Source organism: Rattus norvegicus, chromosome 10, assembly GCF_021556685.1.
Source record: "Rattus norvegicus strain SHRSP/BbbUtx chromosome 10, alternate assembly SHRSP_T2T, whole genome shotgun sequence".
Lineage (NCBI taxonomy): Eukaryota > Metazoa > Chordata > Mammalia > Rodentia > Muridae > Rattus > Rattus norvegicus.
The window spans coordinates 59,645,001-59,664,578 of NC_141543.1; the positions used below are offsets into that span (position 1 = coordinate 59,645,001).

A 19,578-nucleotide genomic window follows, 5' to 3' on the forward strand; every position below is an offset into this window, starting at 1 on the left:
TAGCTTTGCTTTGGCTACAGGGTTTCTGGGTCTGAATTTACACTGCAACCAGCGTAGAGTCTGAAGTTCGGGCAGATAACGCCATAGGGTACATACACCGGAGAAAGAATAAAAGACGCACATTGCAGCATCAGGGCGAATGACCAGGGTTGTGGAGAAGTGGCGATGATGTCTATGTTGACTCCTAGATTTGAAGGAAAAGATTTCTTTGGATATTTTAGACGCACTGATTTTGGTAGAAGAAAAAAACTAACCCTTGCGTTGGCCGGGAATCGAACCCGGGTCAACTGCTTGGAAGGCAGCTATGCTCACCACTATACCACCAACGCAGGTGAAAGAAGATCTTGCAGTAATCATATTTATATGTATCTTCCTGCTAATACTCGATTTTTATTTATATAGCTATGTCGAAATATGTGATAACATGAAAAATAGAAGTAAGCAAAGCAAAATCCAGAGAAACCAATCGAGATTTGATATATTGTTCTGTTTCGTTTTGTTTTAGTCATTAGCACAACTGGGATTAAATGTAAAATGTATTTAGGAGTATAACATCATCTCTGGAAAAAAAAGTTCCAAACATAGAAGTCACTTCTTTGAGTGAGGCTCAAAATTAAAGAGTTAGCCTTTCTGCCCAGTGCCAAGGAAACGTTTCAACGTTTTACCATAATTAACTCACTTTCCATGTGAGTGCGAGCCTCTCCGAAGCTGAGAACCGTGAGAGTAAAACCGGAGTCCCAGCCTGAAGGAAACTATCCCTGCTCACTGCGGTTGTAGCTTCTGTCCACGACACCCATAAGCGCTGGCCAGAGGGAGGCCTCGTGGCGCAACGGTAGCGCGTCTGACTCCAGATCAGAAGGTTGCGTGTTCAAATCACGTCGGGGTCATCTGCTTTATTTATTGTCTAGACCAAGTACACTAAAGAAAGAGGAAAAATCCCTTACCACTACATCAAGACTTTTTCTATCCTCAGAGCTGCTAAAACGTGTCAAGAGTTTTACACCTTTTTCCCGTGTCTGCCAAAATAGCCATGCCTTTAATATATATATTTAAATAACCTAACAAATTGTTAATGAACAGTCCCGACTCTTCTTTAGCTATACGGCAATAAACGTTCTGAAACGTGTAGCAATAGTTTATCACTTTAAAAATAAGAGTTATTTATATTGTCCCAAACACTACTATTTTCACTTTGCACTGATTAATTCATGTTTACTGGTGTCCACAATTTTGTTGTTTTTGTTCAACCTCTCTCTCTCTCTCTGTTCTACCATGGGCTGAATTTTCACGCAGCTGGAAAGGATCAGAAGTATTTTGGATTTCCAGTTATGTAGAGTATTAGGCAATTTCGCTGAGGTTTGCTGTCTAATCTACACTTTTTTCTTACTATTTAAAATTTGGCCACCACAATAGCCCCTTTTGCTTGTTTGCTTGGTATGTTGACCTGGGTTTTTGGAGGGTTGTTGGGGTTTTTGTTTTATCATGAGCTTCTTCTGTAGCCCAGGCTAGCCTGGGAGCCTCATGTAGCCGACCTTGACCTTATTTTTAATCCTGAGCTTTGCACTCCCACAGGCACTGACTTTACAGGATCCGCTCCCAGTTCATGTTTGTTTGTTTGTTTACTGTTTACCTTTATTGAATAAGCTCTGTGGTGTGAAATCCTGGGATCTCAGTTTGGGGTTAAAGGTTTTTCTTAGCTGTCCTACTGTCTTCAAAGGATACGCAACCTTTTCAAGCATAAATGAACTGTTCTCTTCCTTGTCCCAATTCCCACCTCTATCCCCACTCCACTCCCACCAGTGTTGTTGTCTTGTATTTAAACGTTTAAATCTTGTCGATGTGAGTTTTTGGGATGTGGTTGCCAGCACTGAGTCCCCTTCACTCTACCTCAGAAAACTGAGGAAATCAAGGATTTTCTGCTCACAGTCGGGGCAGAAGGATGTCAAATACCTCAGGATGGAGAACAAAGAATGAGGTTTGAGGTTTGCTTTATCTTTGCAAGCCCGTCATCACAGACAAGAAGGCCGAAGGCTGAGGCAGTCCCTGCCCCTGGTTTGGCAGTGAAGGAATTGAAATAAACCAGACTTCTGCATTTGAGTATTAAAATCCCTGAAAAGTCAAAAATGAAACAAAATAAAGTAAAATAAAATAAAATCTAAGGTTTTCTGTCTTGTTATTTTTATTTTACTCTTTTGTAATCCTGGCTTGGAATCTTATGTACAAATCGGATTGGTCTTGTACTTGGAGTGATACCCTTGCCTCTGCCTCCAACATGCTGGGATTACAGGTGTGAATGAGCCACCATGGAGTGGGTCTGAATTTTTTTAAAGTGCTTTTGTTCGCTTGCCTAGCAAGCGCAAGGCCCTGGGTTCGGTCCCCAGCTCCGGAAAAAAAAAAAAGTGCTTTTGTTCATCTCTGATTAACTTTGGGCAGAACTCGGAGTATTACATATAAACGTTACTTCTCCCAACTTCTCCCTGGGGGCTGGACTGCCTTTAATTCACTTTTTAAAGGAAAAAAAACAAGAACCAAAAAAAAAAAAAAAAACAAAAAAAAAAACACAGAACAAAAGCAGGAAGTGAAAGAGAAACCCCAGCTAGCAAACTCTTCTGCCCAACCCATGTCCCTCCTCCCACCCCCCACCACACACGCGCGCGCGCATACATGCACACGCGCGCATACATGCACACACGCGCACGCGCGCGCACACACACACGCGCGCGCACACACACACACACACACACACACACACACACACACACAAATACATACAAATACACACAAGCCTTGTCTTCCCAGAAAGATGGCTTCCTATCTAAACCCTTCTTTGCTTCACCAGCTGCAGCTCTGTCAATGCGGCAGGGGTTCCTGGTGAGGATTTTGGGCTTCAGAATATGACCCACACAGCAGACCCCTGTCAACTAGAATCTGTTTCCCTTACTTCCCTCCCTCCTGGGTCTTATGCCAGACCAGTCACTTTGTCACATGGATTGAGACAGTGGCATGCAGTCTTTGTTGCAGAGGTTGTGTACGCCAACACTCTGGAGTCCCAGAATAGTTATGATCTTCCCGGCCACATGAAATGTCAGCCCTTAGGGTGAAAATGGTGACAATATGTCTCGTGGACACCTTCAGTGTGACTTGGCCAGCAGAGTCCATGAGTCCGTCTCTACCATGACTCAAGGAAAATCAAGAGCTAACTCATTGGAAATTGTTAGCTTATAGAATTCGAAAACATATTATATATTATATATATGTAATACATATATATATTATATACAGTTCACATTGTAGTAGCCTGGAGCTCCTAGCAATTCTCTTGCCCCAGGCTCCAGAGTTGCTGAAACTACAAGCCTACTGATAGAATTAGAACCTTCTGGGATTTTAAAGAAAAATTTAGTAAGGGCACATAAGCAAAACCGTGCAGGAGAGCGGGTTTTGAGTGTGCCTCACACAGGAATGTAGACCATGCCACAGGCTGAAAAGTTCTTCCTAGGAAAACAGGATTCTTAAGAAAATACAAATGGAAGAAACATGGGCTTGGCAGTGGTGTTGTGAGATAATTAGAAATTCAAGGCCAGTCCCCAGCTCCGAAAAAAAGAAAAGGAAAAAAAAAAAAAAAAAAAAGGAAAGAAATTCGAGGTCAGCCTGGGCTATATTTAGTGAATTAAAGGCCAACATGGGCTGAACAGAGAGACCTTGACTTGAATAAACAAAAACCAAATACAAAACAGACAAGTAGGATAGAGAACCCAGAAATGCAGTTCCATATTCATAATTTCTACATCCACAGGTTTAACTAACTGTTGCCTGTCTGTCTGTCTCTCTAACCTACACATCTACCCATCCAATCTAGAAGATTGCCATCTGTATTGAGTAGTAGACTTTCCTCCCATCATATTCCCTAACCAAGGACTTACTTCTCTCACAGTATTTTTGTCATATTAGGTAGTTAGGTGATCTAGGAATTAATCAACGAACCCTAGAGAATTATGAGCCCTATGCAAATACTATGTCTTATACTGAAAGACCCCAGCTTAGCAGCAGTAACGCCATTTTGCAAGGCTGTACTTAAGATGACTGGTTCAGAGAAAGGTTAGAACACTGAGTACACAGCGGCTGCCAAGCAAGATGTGTTTGGTTGAAGGCCTGGCAACAGGACGACTGCAGTTGAGCACCTGACAATGAGAAAAGCCCCAGGAGAGGTCCCACACCCTGGTGGGGGGGCCGAGTCAGCCGTTATGTTTCAGGAAGGTAGCTAGGAAACTTGCCCCCGGGCTGAACCCTTGCCACATTAGAATCCACCAATTATATCCCTGTAACCATGCATCTGCTTCTGTATGCTTGCTTCTGCTCCCCAAAATCCTATAAAAGCCCATCCTTGGTTCCGTGGGGCGCGCCAGTCCCCCGAGTGACTGAAGCGCCCGCAGGTGCCTGTGCCTGTGTATCCCGACTATAAACCAAATCCTCTTGCTGATTGCATCCTGTGGTGTCTCGGTCTGGTCTTTAAAGTTGGAGGGTCTCCATCCCGAGGGAAAGTTCTCCCTGAGAGCTTTTCAATACAATATTATGCCTGTTTCTATAATAGACCTGAGCATCTACTTGAACTGGGTATTATGCGGCTTTGTAAGGGCAATACACCAAAGACACTGAAAAAGAATTGTATTTTCAAAGGTTATTTTAAGGGCAGCATTTAAATTTTTGTGTAAACCAGACAACTTAACCAATGCCATCGGAAAGAACTCGATCATATTAATATTTATATCTTTTATTTTATATTATTATTATTTTAGGGTCTTTGAGACAGGATTCCACAGCGTCTTAGATAAATCCCCCACTCCCTGCTCCTCACACACCACTTCCCTTTCATCCCCACGCCCCTCTTATTCTCCTTCCCCCCCTACCCCAACCCTCCCCACACACACCATCTTCTCCGGCTCCCTACCTCCGCCGGGGTTTCTCTGTGTAACCCTGGCTGACCAGGAACTTGCTCTGTAGACCAGGCTGGCCTCAAAGTCACGAATCCACATGCCTCGGCTTCCCGAGTGCTGGGATTAAAGGCGCGTGCCCCACCACCGCCCAATTTAAATACTTAACTTTTTTTAATAACTACTAAAAAAAAAAAAAAAAAAAAAAAAAAGCGTGCACATCCTGGGACAGTCTGAACCTAGAAAAAGGAGCCTCTTAAGCCACACCTTCATTCCGGCTCAGTAATTGCGTCACAAAAACCGTAGCCAATGAGAGCGGGCTTGGGTGGCGTTCAGCCAATGGGCCTAGAGCGGGAGATTCGAAAGTGTTCGGGTCGCGGGGTAGGTTCTCCGGTGTACGAGCGCCCATCGGACTAGGTTTCGGCTTTTCCGGGGACTCCGGAGGCCGCAGTGATCCTCGGGGTCGGGTTCCGTTGGGCGGGTCCACGTGCCCGCCGATCCGCCTAGAAGGAGAGGTGCAGTAGTACCCCCGACCTTGGCTGCGTGCTGATTCGCTTCCTTCCGCCCGCCCAGGCTTGCGCTCCCCGGGGATCTGCCTCTGCACCTCTTGCCTTCACTGTTGTTTCCCTCTCTGCCCAGCTCCCCTCCCGCTTTTGCCCTGGAGAATGGCTCAGAAAGAGAACGTCTACCCGTGGCCCTACGGCTCAAAGACGGTAAGGTCCTAGCCACACTCCCCGCCCCACATCCCCCGGAAGAGGAGTCCATGGAGATAGATGTTGGGCCCTGCAAATGGCCGGACTGCTAAGTGTTTCCGACGTGTGGCTCCAAGAGTTTGCTTGCAAAACTCAGTCTGGTCACTTGCAGTCTTACGGTAGCAGATGTTGCCAACCTGAATCTGAGGACTTCCGTAGAGCTGATCTGCTTGTCACATACAAGTAATAGTTGGGCACGAGCAAGCTTCATTGTGCTTTCGGGTCGGGAGTCCCACTCTGGAGTCGGCAAAAATTAACTACACAGAAAATAGATTATAGGTTAGAAAGTTACGGGTGAAAAGGTCCAAAATGATCTAAATATTTAAATACGATCCTGGGTATGGACCCAGAGCTTCCAAGTATTGATGTACCGTCGAGCTACACTCCAGCTCTGAAACTTATCTTAGTGAGCGGTGGGAAGTAAGAATCCAAGTAGATTTGAAATGCTGTGTGTGCGTGCATGAACGCACATGTCAAGTTATACCAATTATCACTGAGGAAGGTTTGTAGGCACACTGGGGCTCTCTCTTGGCTGAAGAACTGAGTCAAACTGGTAAGAGTGGAGTCTGGACAAAACAACCCTGTTACTTTTACCCTGACTGGTATCCCAGGAAAAGATCTATTTATTACTCAGAGAACTTTGAAAGTGAAGTGGTCCAAGTGTAAACATATCTTTTATTTTCCTGTCCTAATTGTCATCCCTGAGATTCACGGTATGATCAAATATCCTGCAACCCCCAAGGCCATCAGTATCCCTGATGGTCTGTTCCTATAAAGGATGTTGTTGACCTCACATGCTCAGGTTCTTCTGTAAGCCTGGGCGAAGGTGGTGATGTGTTTAGAACTATCCAGACTGGACAGTGATGGGCTTGAGGTGTGAGCCAGGGTCACACAGGGAAATGTTAAGTTGGTATAGTGAGTCTTTTGCCTCTTATCTTGGGTTGTTTTTTCCATTGGTTCATTTACTTTGCTTTTTAATTTTTTTTTGTGGGGAGGGCAATGTTAAAACAAGGTCTAATTTAGTTCAGGCTGCACTGGCCTAGAACTCCTAGTCAGGAGCCCCCACCTCCTAAGTTATGGATGTGTGCCAGGACCTCAGGTTGCTTTATTTTTTATTTATTTTAATTTCTCTTTTTTACTTTTGTTTTTTTCGAGACAGTGTTTCACTGTGTAGCCCTGGCCATCCTGAAACTAGAACAGGCTAGCCTCAAACTCACAGAGACCTCCCTGCTTCTGCCTGTGAGTGTGTGCTACTACTCCCGGCTGCCAGTTGTTTTTTAACCCTTTTCACGTGGAGCAATGAGCAGATTCCTGGGGCTGGGCAGGCAAACCACGGTGCATCACTGTTGTTCTGTGAACTGTGAGTGCATGGGTTCTTTAACAAGTAGCTGAAGTGTGGCTTATAGCACATTCTGAGGGACCAGGAGGTTCTCAGAGTCACCCTTTGCTCCTCAGTCTCAATCTAGCCTGAACACCTTGCCCCAGAGAGTCCTACGGAAGGAGCCTGCCGTGACACCTGCACAGGCCCTCATGAACCGGTCCAACAGCCAGTCCACAGGTACCTGGGACAATGGGGAGAGGGTGTAAGCTGGGAATGTCAAAGGGGGAGACTCAACAGAGCTACTCTTTCCTTAGCTGTCCCTGGTCAGAAGTTGACTGAGAACAAGGGTGCCACTGCCTTGCAAGGATCCCAGAGCAGGTAGGGGAACTTGAACAGTGATGAGGCAGAAATGGAGGAGGGTAAGGGGAGCACGGACTGTGAGAGATCGGCCGCCTTGAGAGTCTGAGCCAGCTAGCACTGAGCCAGCTAACTTCCCCCTGCTTGTCTAATCAGGCAGCCTTTCACCATTGACAACTTTGAGATTGGGCGTCCTCTGGGCAAAGGCAAATTTGGAAATGTGTACTTGGCTCGGGAGAAGAAAAGCCGTTTCATCGTGGCGCTAAAGATCCTCTTCAAGTCTCAGATTGAAAAGGAGGGGGTGGAGCACCAGCTCCGCCGAGAGATCGAAATCCAGGCGCACCTGAAGTATGCTGTCACCCCTGACCCCGGTCCCTCTGCTAACCCCAACACCTCACTGTTGCTGGGAATCCCAACCCGGTCTCACTCCACCTAGACCACCTGCCCCAGCTCTTCCTGCTCCCTGAGTTAAGTCTCTGCAATCTGTCCGGGCTTCTAGATACAGCCTGAAGCTTCTTTTCTCCCTGCCCCAGACATCCCAATATTCTTCAGCTGTACAACTACTTCTATGACCAGCAGAGGATCTACTTGATACTCGAATACGCCCCCCGCGGAGAGCTCTACAAGGAACTACAGAAGAGCGGAACCTTCGATGAGCAGCGGACTGCCACGGTCAGGGCCTGGTGTGGGGTGTGAGGCCGGGGCTGTTGCTGGAGACCGAGGGCCTGATTTCCTGTTGTATGGGCCCTCACAGATCATGGAGGAACTGTCAGACGCGCTGATGTACTGCCACAAGAAGAAGGTGATTCACAGAGACATAAAGCCCGAGAACCTGCTGTTAGGTCTACAGGGAGAGCTGAAGATTGCGGACTTTGGCTGGTCTGTGCATGCCCCATCCCTGAGGTATGGAGGGACTTGGGGGGCTGTTCCCGTCTTGAGGCTGTGACATTCCTCAGGAACTTTTGGGGGTTTTCTCCTTGTAGTATAGACATAGTGATATCTTTACAGAAATAGGTGACTCAAGAATTCATGCCCTAGATTTTCTACTTTTTTTTTTTTTAATTAAATATAGTGAGTCTACATTGTTGAGAAAACTCCCACACTATAGACTGATTGATAGTTGATTGGTTGATTGAGCCAGGGTCTGGTCTTCTGTAGCACAGGATGACTTCAAACTCTCTATAGCCAAAGAGAACTTTGACTTCTGATTCTCCTTGCCGCTACCTCCAAACGTACTAGGATTACAGGAATGTATCACCATGCCAAGTTTACCCTCGCAAAACTCTGCTCTTTGGAAGGAGGTATGGTCTCACTCTGTGGTCTTAAAGGCTCAGGCTCAAGCGAGCGGCTGGTATCCCAGGCATGCCCTACCATCTCTGCTTACCCCGTCACAGTTTATTTGGTTTGCTTTGGTTTTACGGTATTGGGGGTGGAACTGAGGGGCTTGCCTATGCTGGGCTCTATGCTGGCTCTCTGACTTATCTGCAGCCCAAAATGGCTTCAAACTGACAATCTTATGTCAGCTGCCCAAGTGCTAGGATTAAGCCAGGCGTTGTGACACACACCTTTAAATCCAGCCGTCGGGAGTCAGTCCGTGGTAAGCAGTGGTGGTCAGGGTAACACAGATGAGGTCAAGGCCAGTGAGTTCCAGGCCAGCAAAGGCTAGAGAGAGAAAGAGCCTGGCTCAAAGAAACAAAGCCAAACACACCAAGCGCTGGTGGGATTAGATGTGTATCTGAGCGGGTATCCGGTGACCCCTTGGTTGTTTAGTTCTTCAGGGTATTGCACAGTAAAATGTAAGTAGCACATGCTTGGTGGGCGTTGGTGTCTTTTGTTTTTTCTTTGACGTAAGCATTGCCCTTGTCTCTGATTGTTTTATTGATTAAGATAACTCATGAGTATGACCATGCTGGCACCATGCATGCCCGCCTCTGGCATTTGGCTTATATATCATTACCGTCTCCTACTCCAAAGCGCATCCTGGGGTCTCTGGGCTACCTATTGTCAGGTAAAGAGAAAAGAGAGGCTGTCTGACATCTGGGACCCTACCCTCTTCCCTCATCCCACCAGGAGGAAGACCATGTGCGGCACCCTGGACTATCTGCCCCCAGAGATGATTGAAGGGCGGATGCATAATGAGATGGTAGATCTGTGGTGCATTGGAGTGCTCTGCTATGAACTGATGGTGGGGAACCCACCCTTTGAGAGCCCTAGCCACAGTGAGACATATCGTCGGATTGTCAAGGTGAGGTGGACCATGGGCTTTGTATACTGTAGAAGCCAGGGTCTGGGGACTGGGGACACTCAGTGGATGTACATGGTTCTTTAAAAATGTCCCTGCTTTGTAAATACTTTTCATTCATTCTCTGACAACTTGTATATAACGAACCTTGACCATATCTACCCCTAAGGACACTTGTCACTCACTTCCCTGGACTCCTCCCCAACACATGTCCTGCCTACTTTCTCATCCACTTTCTTTTTATAGCTGCTGAGAACAGTTAGTGCTACCTGCATGAGCACCAGCAACCTACCTGTATCCACACTCTCAAAAAAAATAAATAGGGGTTGGGGATTTAGCTCAGTGGTAGAGCGCTTGCCTAGGAAGCGCAAGGCCCTGGGTTCGGTCCCCAGCTCCGAAAAATAGAACCAAAATAAATAAATAAATAAATAAAATAAATAAATAAGACTCCCCCCCCACACACACACACCCCGGCTGCCATCCACTGGCAATAACACCTCTCTGGGTGTTCTCTGTCTCCTAATGGAATAAGTAGTCAAGGAGAATGTGGTCGGGGTAACACAGATGACACCTTTCCTTTTTCTACCTGCAGGTAGACCTGAAGTTTCCCTCTTCTATGCCTTTGGGGGCCAAGGACCTCATCTCCAAGCTGCTCAAACATAACCCCTCACAACGACTGCCTCTGGAGCAGGTCTCGGCTCACCCTTGGGTCCGGGCCAACTCACGGAGGGTTCTGCCTCCCTCTGCCCTTTAGCCTGCTTCTTGATTTTTGTTCCTGTCATTTCTCAGTTTTCTTTGTATGTCTGTGTATGTGTCGTGAGAAGGGGATAGTGATTGGAAACTATCCCTAACCCCAGTTCTAGGGAATCTTATTCCTTGGGGATCTTATTCCTCTTCTGACCTCTACAGGCAAAATTGGGCATACATGTCGTACACATATATGCAAGCCAAACATATAAAGTTAAAAAACAAACAGTGCTAGAGAGATGGCTTGGCAGTTAAAAGCACTGGCTACTCTTCCCAAGAACCAGGAGTTCAATTTGAGCACTACAATGGTGCTCACAACCACTGTCTGTAACACCTAATTCTGGGGTATCGAGGCCTTCAAGCCTCTGCAGGCAGTAGGCATGGATGTGGTATCATCTATGCAGGCAAAACACCCATGCACAGAATTTTAAACCCTCTAAATGAAAGAATTTGTCAAATGTTGAACGTCATTTTAAAAATACTATAAGCCAAAAATGCATTTAATACAATTTTTCTCTGAAACATGGTTTAGCCTACTCTGTTTTAAATTCAGGAAAATTATGAAGAATAAAGCATATTTTATAATAAACTCTTAAATATTTCATGTTTTTGAATTCTGTGATGGTTTGAATATGCTTGGCCCAGGGAGTGGCACTACTAGGAGGTGTGGCCTTGTTGGAGGAAGTGTGTCACTGTGGGGTGGGTTTTGAGACCCTAAGACAGAAGTTGGTACCAGGGACTGGGGTATTGCTGTGATTGGCCTGACCATGCTTTTGTTTGGAGGAATGTGTATCTTAGGACTTTGGAAAGCAATGGAATGTTCTACTAGGCCATCTTAGTAAGAATACTGAAGATGATGGTGCCAAGGGTGATTTGAACTGTGGAGCCCTGTTGCCTCTAGAGGTTACAGAGAAGAATTTTAGAACTTGACCTAGAGTCTGTTCTTGTGATACTTTGGTGAAGAATGTGGCTGCTTTTTGCCCTTGTCTGAGGGCTAAGGTGAGGAGATTTAGATTAATTGTATCGGTAAAACAAGTCTCAAAAAAGCCCAGCAGAGACTGCCCTCTGGTTTACTCTCATGAAGAGCGTTTTGATGAAGCAAGCAAGCTTAGAAAGGAAACATAAAACATGGCTCATAGAGTAAAGGGGCACCAGGAAGTGGAAGGAAGCTAAATTCTGTGTGCAGGGCTATTAAATGGGATTAAGGGAGTGGTAACCTTGGGGCAAGATCCCACCCAGATAAACTGTAAAGCTTCACAGTTGAACAAGGGATGGTTATTATCGTGTGAGGTGTTCTTACCTGGTTATTGTTGGATGTTTAGTCTGGAACGAACTATAGTCCAGAACTGGAGAGCATAGGCGTCTGACCCAGACCTTGAGGAACAGTAGCCATGGAAAGCTTTGGCTCAGACATAGTGGCACAGTTTTAATCCCAGGAGACAGGCAAGTTCTAGGGGAACTAAACCTTAAATTCAGGTGTGGTGGCACACAGCTTGATCACAGCATTCAGGTGACAGAGCCATGCAGATCTCTGAGTTCAAGGTCAATCTACAGAGCAAGCTCCAGGACAGCCAAGCTTAGGCAGTGAAGGAATTGGAAGACAGAAAGCTGGTGATGATGTAATAGAACAAGGGGGCCATGTCCCATCCCCAGCAAGGAACAGAACTCAACAGCTTTGGCCATGTGTCTCTGGCTTTAGAGTCTGGAAGGGACTACTGGGACAATTGGTGCTGGTTAGCTGGAGCTAAGAAAGACATTGCATCACTGAAGGAAATTTGGAAAGTATTTTCTGAGAGCACAAAGAAGCTGTGTTCGAGATCACCAAAGTTTTACCTTGTGCTGCAGCTGGACTTGGTAATGTGTAAGAGTCACCCAGGTGGTACTGGTTTTGAAGGCATGAAGGGGTCATGGAGGCTTGGCACTGTAAGAGGCCATGGAAGGCCATTGGTGAAGGTACAGCCTCAGTTGCAGGTGACTGCCCAGGACTGAAGGGGTCATGCAAAGAGCCGTGGCACCGTGAAGGGAACTTATGAGAGACCATTCGTAAAGCCTAGTGCACTGGAAGTCCCCTGCGTATTGGAGATGCCAATATCATGGGATGACCACCAAGAACAGCAGCAGCAGTGGAGTGGTGTGAACCAGAGCCTAGAGTGCTACAGAGAGCTGGAGAAGTGATGACAGCCCTTTGGAGGAGCCCAGAAGATCATGTGTGGATCCCAGACATTGGAACAAGAAGCTGTAACATAAGTTGCCTTGGATATGCCAAGACATTAGAGATGTCAGAGCCATGGGATACCTACCAAGAAAAGCTGCTAACAGGGAGTGGAACCAGCTTAAGAGAATGAGGTTTGTTGCTGCTGAATGCCAGATCTGCCAACAGCAGTCAACAAGGGTGAAAGGATTTGGAGACCTGAAGAACGGTTTGACATGGGAGACATGGAGTTTGCCCAGCTGGTTTTCTGTCTTGCTTTGGTCCAGTATTTCCTCACCATGACGTTTTTTGGAATGGTGATGTATATCCCCCAATGTTGGAAGTATGTGACCTGTTTTTTGATTTTTAGCTTCCTAAGGGATTACATTTAAGAGATTACATGACTCAAGAGAGACTTTGAACTTTGGACTTTTAACATTGTTGAGACTGCTATAGACTATGGGGACTTTTGAAGTTGGACTAAATGTATTTTGCGTTATGCTATGCCTAAGAATAACCCCCATAGACTGATGTATTTGAACAAGCCTATAGGTCCAGGGAGTGGAATGTGATGGTTTAAATATGCTTGGCCCAGGGAGTGGCACTATTAGGAGGTGTGGCCCTGGAGGAAGTATGTCACTGTGGGGTTGGGCTTTGAGACCTTCCTCCTAGCCACATGGGATTCAGTCTTCTGTTCGCCTTTGGAACAAGATGCAGAACTCCCAGATCCTCCAGTGCCAGGCCTTCCTGGACACTGTCATGCTTCCTGCCATGATGAGAATGGACTGAACCCCAGAACCAGTAAGCCAGCTCCAATTAAATGTTGTCCTTTATAAAAGTTGCCTTGTGGGCTGGAGAGATGGCTCAGTGGTTAAGAGCACTAACTGCTCTTCCAGAGGTCCTAAGTTCAAATCCCAGCAACCACATGGTGGCTCACCACCATCTGTAATGAGATCTGAGGCCCTCTACTGGTGTGTCTGAAGACAGCTAAAGTGTACTCATATATGATAAATAAATTAATTTAAAAAAAAAGTTGCCTTGTGGTCATGGTGTCTCTTTACAGCAGTGGAAACCATAGCTAAAACAAATACTGTATTGAAAGTGAAATAGTGTTAGTACAGTTATGTCAACATTGGGAAGCTATGGTGGCGGTAATGCATGATTTTAATCCCAGCACTTGGGAGGTAGACGCGGGTGGACCTCTGAGTTCCAGGTCAGCTTGGTCTGCAGATCGAGGTTCCAGTACAGCCAGGGACATAGAGAAACCCTGTCTGGGGTATTTTTGAAGCCAAAAACCAAGTTAGTTTGGCATGTCAGTGCATGGTACTCAGAATAATCGCCACAAGTTTAAGGACAGTGCGGTCTACATAGCAAACTCAGGTATCACAGCGATGCAAGAGGTGAAGAGAGGTGGGGACAACCTGGGAGGAGTAGAGGGAGGGGAAGCTATAATAGGATATATTGTGTGAGAAAATAATCTCTCTCTTTTTTCTTTTTTAAGATTTATTTATTTTATTTATATGAGTACACTGTAGCTGTTTTCAGACACATCAGAAGAGGGCATCAGATCCCATTACAGGTGGTTGTGAGCCACCATGTGGTTGCTGGGAATTGAACTCGGGACCTCTGGAAGAGCAGTCAGTGCTCTTAACTTCTGAGTCATCTCTCCAGCCCAAATAATCTCTTTCAATTAAAGAAAATTATTATTTAAAAGAAAAAAAGTCAAATATGGCCAGTCAGTGTGATACAGACCTTTAATCCTAGTGCTCAGGAGGCAGAAGCAGGCAAATCTGAGTCATCCTGGTCTATATAGTAAGTTCTAGACTGGCCAAGACCACAGAGTGAGATTCTGTCCAAAAAACAAAAATAAAATGTTAAGGGGTGTGAGGCATAAATGCCCCTCTAAAGACTCTGGCAGGTTTAGCTCCATGGGATCCTGGCCTTGGAGGGCACCAGTCACAGACATAAGATACAGGAAAAGCACTCATGTCCTGGTCATGTCAAGCGTTAGACAGCTGGATCTCATGGAGGCATTTCCTCAACTGAGGCTTCTGTGATAACTCCAGCTCGTGTCAAGTTGACACACAAAGCCAACAAGTACAGGTTAACACCGAGTGGCTGACCCCTGAGGTCTGTGGCTGAGATGAAGCTGGGATTCATATGGTTGCTGGGAGAAGGGAATGGATTCCTTGCTAAGAGTTTATTATCCTCTTGCTTCCACATACACCTCTCTCTCTCTCTCTCTCTCTCTCTCTCTCTCTCTCTCTCTCTCTCTCTCTGTCTCTCTCTCTCTCTCTGTGCATGTGTGTGTGTGTGTGTGTGTAGAATGTGAAATGGGAAGAAAGGGTCTAAAGAGGAAGAAAAGGGCGTGGAACGTATGTGCCTTGAAAGCAGAAGGGAGAGCTGTTTGCGGGGAGGAAGGGGTCTGGAGGGTGGGGCAGATCGTATAAGAGCAAAGCATGATGGGTCTGGATAGGTGGCTCAGCAGTTAAGAACCCTTGGTAGGCAGTTCACAACCAACTGCAACTCCTCTGTGAGCTTTGACACCTTTTTGTGGCTTCTACCCATGCACATGAATAAAAAAATTTAAAGACCAAAACATCACAATAGGTTTGAAAATGCCACAATTAAATCTATTCCACCATTTGATCAGGACCCAATCAAAAACCCAGGACATGAATCTGGGGACAACAAAAATTCAAGGCATAACACCTTCCGATGAATTACTATGCTGTTCTTTGTTAAAAAATTTTTTTACCTGCATATGTGGAAGTATACCATGTGCATACATCATGCAGTTCTTCTGTTGGTTTTCAGGACAGGGTTTCTCTGTGTAGGCCTGGCTGTTCTGGCACTCACTTTGTAGTCCAGACTGGCCTCAAACTTAGAGATCCTCCTGCTTCTGCCTCCCAAAGGCTGGGACTAAAGGTGTGCACCACTATCGCCCAGTCTGTGCGATTTTACCCCATATCTCTGTCTGCTGGAGGAGTGCATGTGATGCCCTCAGTAAGAAAGCTCACTCCAGAATACAATTATATTTTTAGAAGAAACAAGGGACCTTCATAACTGTTATGTAATTGGGGTAGGGAAGGGTAGGTCATAGGACAGGACACTTACCAAGCTGTTAATTGGTTTCCAGTTTACTGAGACAAGTGGTGCTGGCACCTTTTAATCCCAGCTTCTGGGAGGGGGAAGCAGACAGTTTTTTGTGTGGGTTTGAAGCCAGCTTGGTGTGTATATATGCCAGAGCTGCACAGATAAACCCTGACCAAAAAAAAAAAAAAAGGTCAGGTCACATAACTGAACCACATAAGCTGGTCCACCAGAGCTGCTGACCCTGATGGAATAGACACTGTGGTCATCCCCTCAGCTGCTTTTCTTTGTGTTGCAGCTACTTGAGTTTGGTGGAGCTGGCCCACTCCTCTCTTCAATAGCAGCAAAATTGTTTTATCAAATTCTGTGTTGTAGGATCTAATACCTCTTAATAACCATAAGTAGCAGTGACTGCAACACTGTCAAGGTTTGAGCCTGCTACAGGCTACAGAGAGAAACCCTGTCTCGAAAAAAAAAAAAAAAAGGTTGTCGTAGTCCTGGTGTCTCTTCACAGCAACAGAACACTGACTAAGACAGTGGCACAGGAGGCACTGCTGACAGTTCTGAGTTATCGTACTTCTCATGGCTCTTGCCCATCACAACCATGGTGGTGCGAGCAGATGAGGTACAGATATTACCTTTTTGGCTCTACCCCTGAAATGGGCCCCAGCCTTCTCTGTGGTGGTGGAGACGGAAGCAGGCAAAGCAACAGACTTGGCAGCTTTCAATGCTGGCAGGAGCTAGCTACTAGAAGATGGAGACTGGCGACGGATTCCTGTTGATGACACGTTTCTCACTTTTAGCCTTGCCTTTGTTGTGGGACTTGCCATGGATGGAATCATATTGGAACCTATAGACTGTGGAGTTAAGGTTAGCGATACCTTTAAAGTGGGAGACAACCTTGGTGAACAGGTGCTCCAAACAGCCAGACCCATGCATTCTGACCTTTACTTTGTGTCTCAGAGTCGAGGTGGAACTATGAGGACACAGAGCAGGACGGAGCAGAGTCAACTCTTTAAAAAACAAACAAACCAACACACACACACACACACACACACACACACACACACACAATGTATTCATTTCTTTTGAGAGTGTGTCCATATTTGCTCACACCGTGACTCATATGCAGGGGTCAAAGGACAAGTTCTTGCCTTCCACCATGTGGGCCCTGGGGATTAAACTCCGGTTGTTGGGCTAATCTACATCTCACAATCAGCTGTGTCTTAAGGGTAAAAAACTATTGTTCCTCTGCTCTGAACACACACGTGTGCGTGCACACACACACACACACACACACACACACACACACACACACACAAAGGTGAGAGGAAGCATGATGGCTCATGCCTGAATCCTAGCACTAGGGAGACTGAGGCAGAAAGATCTTGAGTCAAGGACAACCTAGAGTGTATGAGCATGGGCCACAAGACTTAGCTATACTGCTTAGAAGAAGGGGAGAATGGGAAAGTGAGCGTAGAAAGGCAGTTGTTTAACCGGTTTGAGTTTTCATGTTTGGGAATTGCTAAAGGGGACAGGGAGAGTAAGCGGGAGATTCTAAGATGTGGTTCAGGCTAGCACAAAGGCAACAGATTCCACCACCCTGGGAAGGCAATGGTATGTGGAACAAACTGGTGAAAAACTAGCCAACAAGATCAATGAAAGGAATGACAGCATGCCATTGAGGATGGGGAAAGGGAAACATTCCTTGCTGGTGGGTGTGCAGACTGGTGAAGCCATTGTGGAAGTCTGTGCGATCCTTTCTCAGGAAGCTGGAAATCGAAGTACTTCAAGATCCACCTCTACCACTCTTGGACATATAACCAAAGAACTGTGCATTTTACTACAGAGACAGGCGCTCATCCATGTTCATCCATAACAGAATTGAAAGTAGCCATCGACTAATGAATGGACACTGAAAGTGTGGTCCATTTCCACAGTGGAATATGAATTCAATTGTTAAGAAAAAAGATTTTGACACGGCAGGTAAATGGATACAGCTAGAAAAAAAAATCACCCTGTACGAGATAACCTAAGCCCCAAAAGACAAAGATCATGTGTTTCCTTTTATTTGTGGATGTTAGCTTTTAAGCGTTCATGTGTGCATTACGATCAGAAGTGGCATGGTGACGCTACTCCTCCAGCACCAGGTCTGCCTGCGCACCGTCACGCTTTTGATATGATGATAATGGACTACACTTCTCAACTGTAAGCCAGTCCCAATTAAATATTTAATTTAAATTAAATAAGAACTGCCATGAAGGGGCTGGAGAGGTGGCTTCACAGTTAAGAGTCCTGAGTGTTCTTCCAGTGGTCCTGAGTTCAGTGGTTTGGTCGTGGTGCACAATCATCTGTAATGGGATCTTCTGGTGTGTATGAAGACAGCTACAGGGTACTGATATACATAAATTGGATCTTTTTTTTTTTTTTAAACCAGCTTGGGTTTGAAAGTATAAAAAGGGCTGGTAGTGACTGAGAAGACAGGAGAAAAGAGCATTAAAAAAAAAAAAAAAAAACAAAGAAGAAGTTGGGCTACAGAGATGGCTCAGTGGTCAAGAGCACCGACTACTCTTCCAGAGGTCCTGAGTTCAATTCCCAGCAACCACATGGTGGTTCACAACCATCTGTAATGGGATCTGATGCCCTCTTCTGGTGTGTCTGAAAACAGCAACAGTCTCACATTAAAAAAGAGTTGCTGTGGTCCTGGTCCCTCTTTATAGCAAATGAAACTGAAACTAAGACAGGTACCTAGACAGAGAAATAGAATATATTGTTATGGAGAGACAAAGGGGAAACTAGGAGGATTAAATAGCTTAAAAAGCTATGTGCAATGTATGTAGCCCATTGTCTACATGGGTGGCTTCAAGGGACCATAATCAAGTCTCTGATCACAATGCTGTCCCTGATCTAGGCTCCAGACAGGTATGCACGGTGCCTTTGGGAAGCCCCAGGGCCAGTGGCCCCGGTTTTCGTTGGCCAGGTCATCATGTCCATCTGCACCAAGCTGCAGAATAGGGAACACTGTGACTGAGGCTCTGCACAGAGCCAAGTTCAAGTCCCCTGACTGCCAGAAGATCCACATCTCAGAGAAGTAGGGCTTCTCCGAGTTTAATGCAGATGAATCTGAAGACATGGTTGCTGAGAAGTGGCTCATTCCTGATGGCTGTGGTGTCAAGTGTGTCCCCAATCGTGGTCCTCTGGACAAGTGGAGAGCCCTGCATTCCTGATGTTCCACAGTGCTCTCCTCTACCCTACCAAATCATGTTCAGTAATAAATCTCACATCGTCTGAAAATAAAATGGAAACCTACTGAAGAAGTTTCCTAAAATATGTACATATATGAAAGGAATTTAAATGGAGTCACCAAACAGTAGGGAAGACAATGTTCCAACTAAACCTTATGCCACCAAGTAAAACCACCATTGTCACACTAAATGTCATCTTATTTTAAAAATTTTAAAATCCATTTTGGTGGTGGCAAGGCATACCTTTGGCATGAAGAGGAAGAGGATTAGGTAATGATAGTAGTAGCAGTAGTAATAGTAGTAGCAGTAGTAATATAGTAGCAGTAGTAATAGTAGTAGAAGACAAAAGACTTGCTTCTTTCAAAGGAAAAAGACCTCAAGAAATGAGCAAGGAACACAAGAATAAAATACAGGGTGGAGGGGACTGCAAAAGTCATGGTTGGCGCCAGCGAAAACGGGAAGATTCTGCAGTTACTATCCACAGTAATTGTACATACTTTCCACTCAGGATTCAGTTTCAAAAACGGAACAAGACTGGCATGGTGTCATTCTACCTGTAACCCCAGCACTTGGGAGGCAGAGGCAGAAGGCTCTTTGTGAGTTCGAGGCCAGTGCTAGTGCCAGGACAGCCGGGGCTGTACAACGATTATAAAGCAAGGAAGAATATTAGTACATTGTTTTGTTAGCTAGAAGTGTCTCAGA

At 45.6% G+C, this 19,578-nt stretch overlaps 1 protein-coding gene, 2 non-coding genes and 1 pseudogene across 8 annotated transcripts; 3 read left to right on the forward strand and 1 right to left on the reverse strand.

The window, feature by feature from the left end:
* Positions 1 to 257: 257 nt before the first annotated feature.
* Trnag-ucc3 (transfer RNA glycine (anticodon UCC) 3) lies at positions 258 to 329 on the reverse strand. The gene has a single exon. It is a non-coding gene; the product is annotated as a tRNA-Gly (tRNA).
* A 486-nt stretch (positions 330 to 815) lies between these two features.
* Trnaw-cca4 (transfer RNA tryptophan (anticodon CCA) 4) lies at positions 816 to 887 on the forward strand. Its single transcript has one exon. It is a non-coding gene; the product is annotated as a tRNA-Trp (tRNA).
* A 3,509-nt stretch (positions 888 to 4,396) lies between these two features.
* Positions 4,397 to 10,950, forward strand: Aurkb (aurora kinase B). Of its 5 annotated transcripts, none has more exons than XM_087569332.1 (9): positions 4,397 to 4,674; positions 5,502 to 5,641; positions 7,136 to 7,238; positions 7,316 to 7,379; positions 7,515 to 7,706; positions 7,892 to 8,030; positions 8,113 to 8,261; positions 9,429 to 9,603; positions 10,193 to 10,944. In XM_087569332.1, the coding sequence occupies exons 1-9, from the start codon at positions 4,617 to 4,619 to the stop codon at positions 10,352 to 10,354; spliced, it is 1,182 nt and encodes a 393-aa protein (XP_087425458.1). In that variant the 5' UTR covers positions 4,397 to 4,616; the 3' UTR covers positions 10,355 to 10,944.
* Positions 10,951 to 17,150: 6,200 nt separating this feature from the next.
* On the forward strand, positions 17,151 to 18,858 carry LOC148002925 (large ribosomal subunit protein uL16-like; annotated as a pseudogene). Its single transcript, XR_015631742.1, has one exon. The product of XR_015631742.1 is annotated as a large ribosomal subunit protein uL16-like, transcript variant X2 (transcript).
* The last annotated feature ends 720 nt before the right edge of the window (positions 18,859 to 19,578 follow it).

Coding starts and splice junctions, on each gene's coding strand:
- Aurkb (XM_087569332.1), top strand. CDS start 4,617: ATGCGGCTTTGTAAGGGCAATACACCAAAGACACTGAAAAAGAATTGT. Junction 4,675..5,501: donor AAAGAATTGTATTTTCAAAG/GTTATTTTAAGG, acceptor CCGCCCGCCCAG/GCTTGCGCTCCCCGGGGATC. Junction 8,031..8,112: donor ATGAGCAGCGGACTGCCACG/GTCAGGGCCTGG, acceptor GGGCCCTCACAG/ATCATGGAGGAACTGTCAGA.